This window comes from Myotis davidii, unplaced genomic scaffold, assembly GCF_000327345.1.
Source record: "Myotis davidii unplaced genomic scaffold, ASM32734v1 scaffold428, whole genome shotgun sequence".
NCBI lineage: Eukaryota > Metazoa > Chordata > Mammalia > Chiroptera > Vespertilionidae > Myotis > Myotis davidii.
This window is the reverse complement of record NW_006299834.1, coordinates 795,667-797,867: the sequence shown is the minus strand read 5'-3', so window position 1 is coordinate 797,867 and position 2,201 is coordinate 795,667. Positions and strand designations below refer to the sequence as shown.

Sequence of the window (2,201 nt, the reverse complement as noted above, 5' to 3'; positions counted from 1 at the left end):
CCCGCCCCCGCTGCTGCCCCATGAAAGCTGTGGCTTTATTGTCTGGCCACGTGTGGGGTCTCCTGGCTGGGGTTGGGCCTGGTGCATCCCTGTGGCCCCAGCACTAAGCTCAGGGGCTGGCTCCCAGGAGTGGGCAGAAGGTGCTGTGCTGAGTGAACAGGGAATGAGTGAATGAGTGAATGAGTGAATGAGTGAATGAATGAAGAGGGAAGAGGAGGAGCTCCCAGCACCCCCTGTTGGCGTCGCTGGCTCGGGGAGTCTTCCTCCGCTCCGGGTTGGGCCCAGCGCCGACCTGCTGGGATTCTCACTGGGCCGGACTGAGCGCACAGGCGCCTGCACATTAGCATGCTGAACCCACGTCTCTCGTAAGGTGTTAATTAAATTTCTTTGAAGTATATTGTCTGGAAAAAAAAAGGATAATTAGAAAGATGTCTTTAAAAGTATTTATGTAACTGATACGGCCCTGCTTTCGGCGTGCCGCATAATTAGATTTAAACACAATGAACTCCTCGAGCGGCACCCTCATTTGGAGAGAGCTGCGTGGAAATGTCATTGCGTTGTTTTTAAGAGTTGGGAGCCTGGCAGAGTCATTCAGCTGAGAGGCAGGGGAGGCGGTGTGGGGGGGCACTGAGCGGGGGAGGGGGTGGGCCTGCACTGCTCTCTGGGACCAGCCACCTGCTCCGTGTGCGTCCTCACTGCCACGGGCTCCGGGGACCGGACCTATGTCCCTGCAGCGTTTTCATTTTCTGTGTGTCTTTGCTTCGTGAGGCCGCTCCATTTTACAGACACGCCAACCAGGGCCAAGTGTTTTTTTGTCAATATGTTTTTATCAATTCCAGAGAGGAAGAGAGAGAGAGAGATAGGAACATCAACGATGAGAGAGAATCATGGATCGGCTGCCTCCTGCACGCCCCACCCTGGGGATCGAGCCCGCAACCCGGGCAGGTGCCCTGACCGGGAATCGAACTGTGACCTCCAGGTTCATGGGGCAGGGCCGAGTGTTTTGCTTAAGGCCACACCTTAGTGGCAAGTGCCGAGCTGGGTTTGAAGCCTTTTCTTGTGGTTCCGGGGCTGCTTTCTCACCCCGCCTCCCCCAAAGCCTGTGCTCTCGGGGATCAGACGTCCTCAGTTCCGGAGCACTGCCGCTCTCTCCGTGCCTCTGTTCCACATGCTCCTGGGAGCCCCCCATTTCACGGCGGCTCTCCTGGGGTGTGCGCTGCCCTGGGACCCACTTCTTCCGCCGGACCGTGGATGTCAGTCCTTGTATTCTCGCTGGGTCGATAGCACCCCCACAGAAGCCTGTGTTGCGGGGTGAGAACCTTGCCCTCATGATTGTAAAGCACAGATACACATGTGGTACCGTGACCCCGTGACCCCGTGACGCGTGTCTTCCTCCCACAGGGTGGACCCCGTGCCTCACGATGCCCCCAAGCCACCCGGCTACACCCGCTTTGTCTGCGTATCCGACACCCACTCCAGGACAGACCCCATCCAGATGCCGTACGGCGACGTGCTCATCCACGCGGGCGACTTCACGGAGCTGGGCCTCCCGAGCGAGGTGAAGAAGTTCAACGAGTGGCTTGGTAGGTGCTGGGCAGGGGGTGGGCTTCTGCCAGCGTCCGGGCTGGGGTGGCCCCTGTGCCCAGCTGTCCTCCTCCCGGCTCTGCCCACGGCCCCTGCCCGGCCTCTGTCTGCTTGTCCGCCCCCTCCCTCCCCACCACTCACCCCAGGAAGCCTTCCCTGACTCCGGACCAGGCCCCGACCCCGGCACCTCCTACCCCAGCCCTTGTCTTAGCTGTGACTTTCCATTTGTCTGCGGGCATTTTGGGCCCAGGTGTGTTCTGGCCCACGTGTGTGTCCAGCCCCCGTGCCCGGCACAGGCAGGTGCTAAGTAGATAATGGCTGAGTGAGTGAGTGAAGGAATGAGTGGCCGGACGGGCGAATGAATGGGTGACTGTGTGGGAATGCTGACGCCAGGCAGGTGCTCGGCTGGTGCGTAGTGGCTCAGCCACCAACCACCGTCGGGATGGCTCCCCCAGTGAGGGGACCCTCTGGGCCTCTGTGCCCACAGCCAGGACCTAGGGGACCAGGCCTGGGTGCCTCCCCAGGGCAGCTGTTGGCACAGGCAGTGAGCGCTGGCCTGCGGTGAGCCGTGATGTGCAAGCATGCCCCCAGGGCCTTCTCTTTGGCTTTTTACTTTC

At 60.3% G+C, this 2,201-nt stretch overlaps 1 protein-coding gene across 1 annotated transcript in view; it reads left to right on the top strand.

Moving 5' to 3' along the window:
• Window positions 1-1,402: 1,402 nt before the first annotated feature.
• The window catches only part of MPPED1 (metallophosphoesterase domain containing 1), a 78,328-nt gene continuing 77,529 nt past the window's right edge, over window positions 1,403-2,201 (top strand). Inside the window, exon 1 of the mRNA XM_015571955.1 lies at window positions 1,403-1,583. Coding sequence (XP_015427441.1) covers window positions 1,496-1,583 — 88 coding nt within the window. The 5' untranslated portion in view covers window positions 1,403-1,495. The remainder of the gene's footprint in view (window positions 1,584-2,201) is intronic.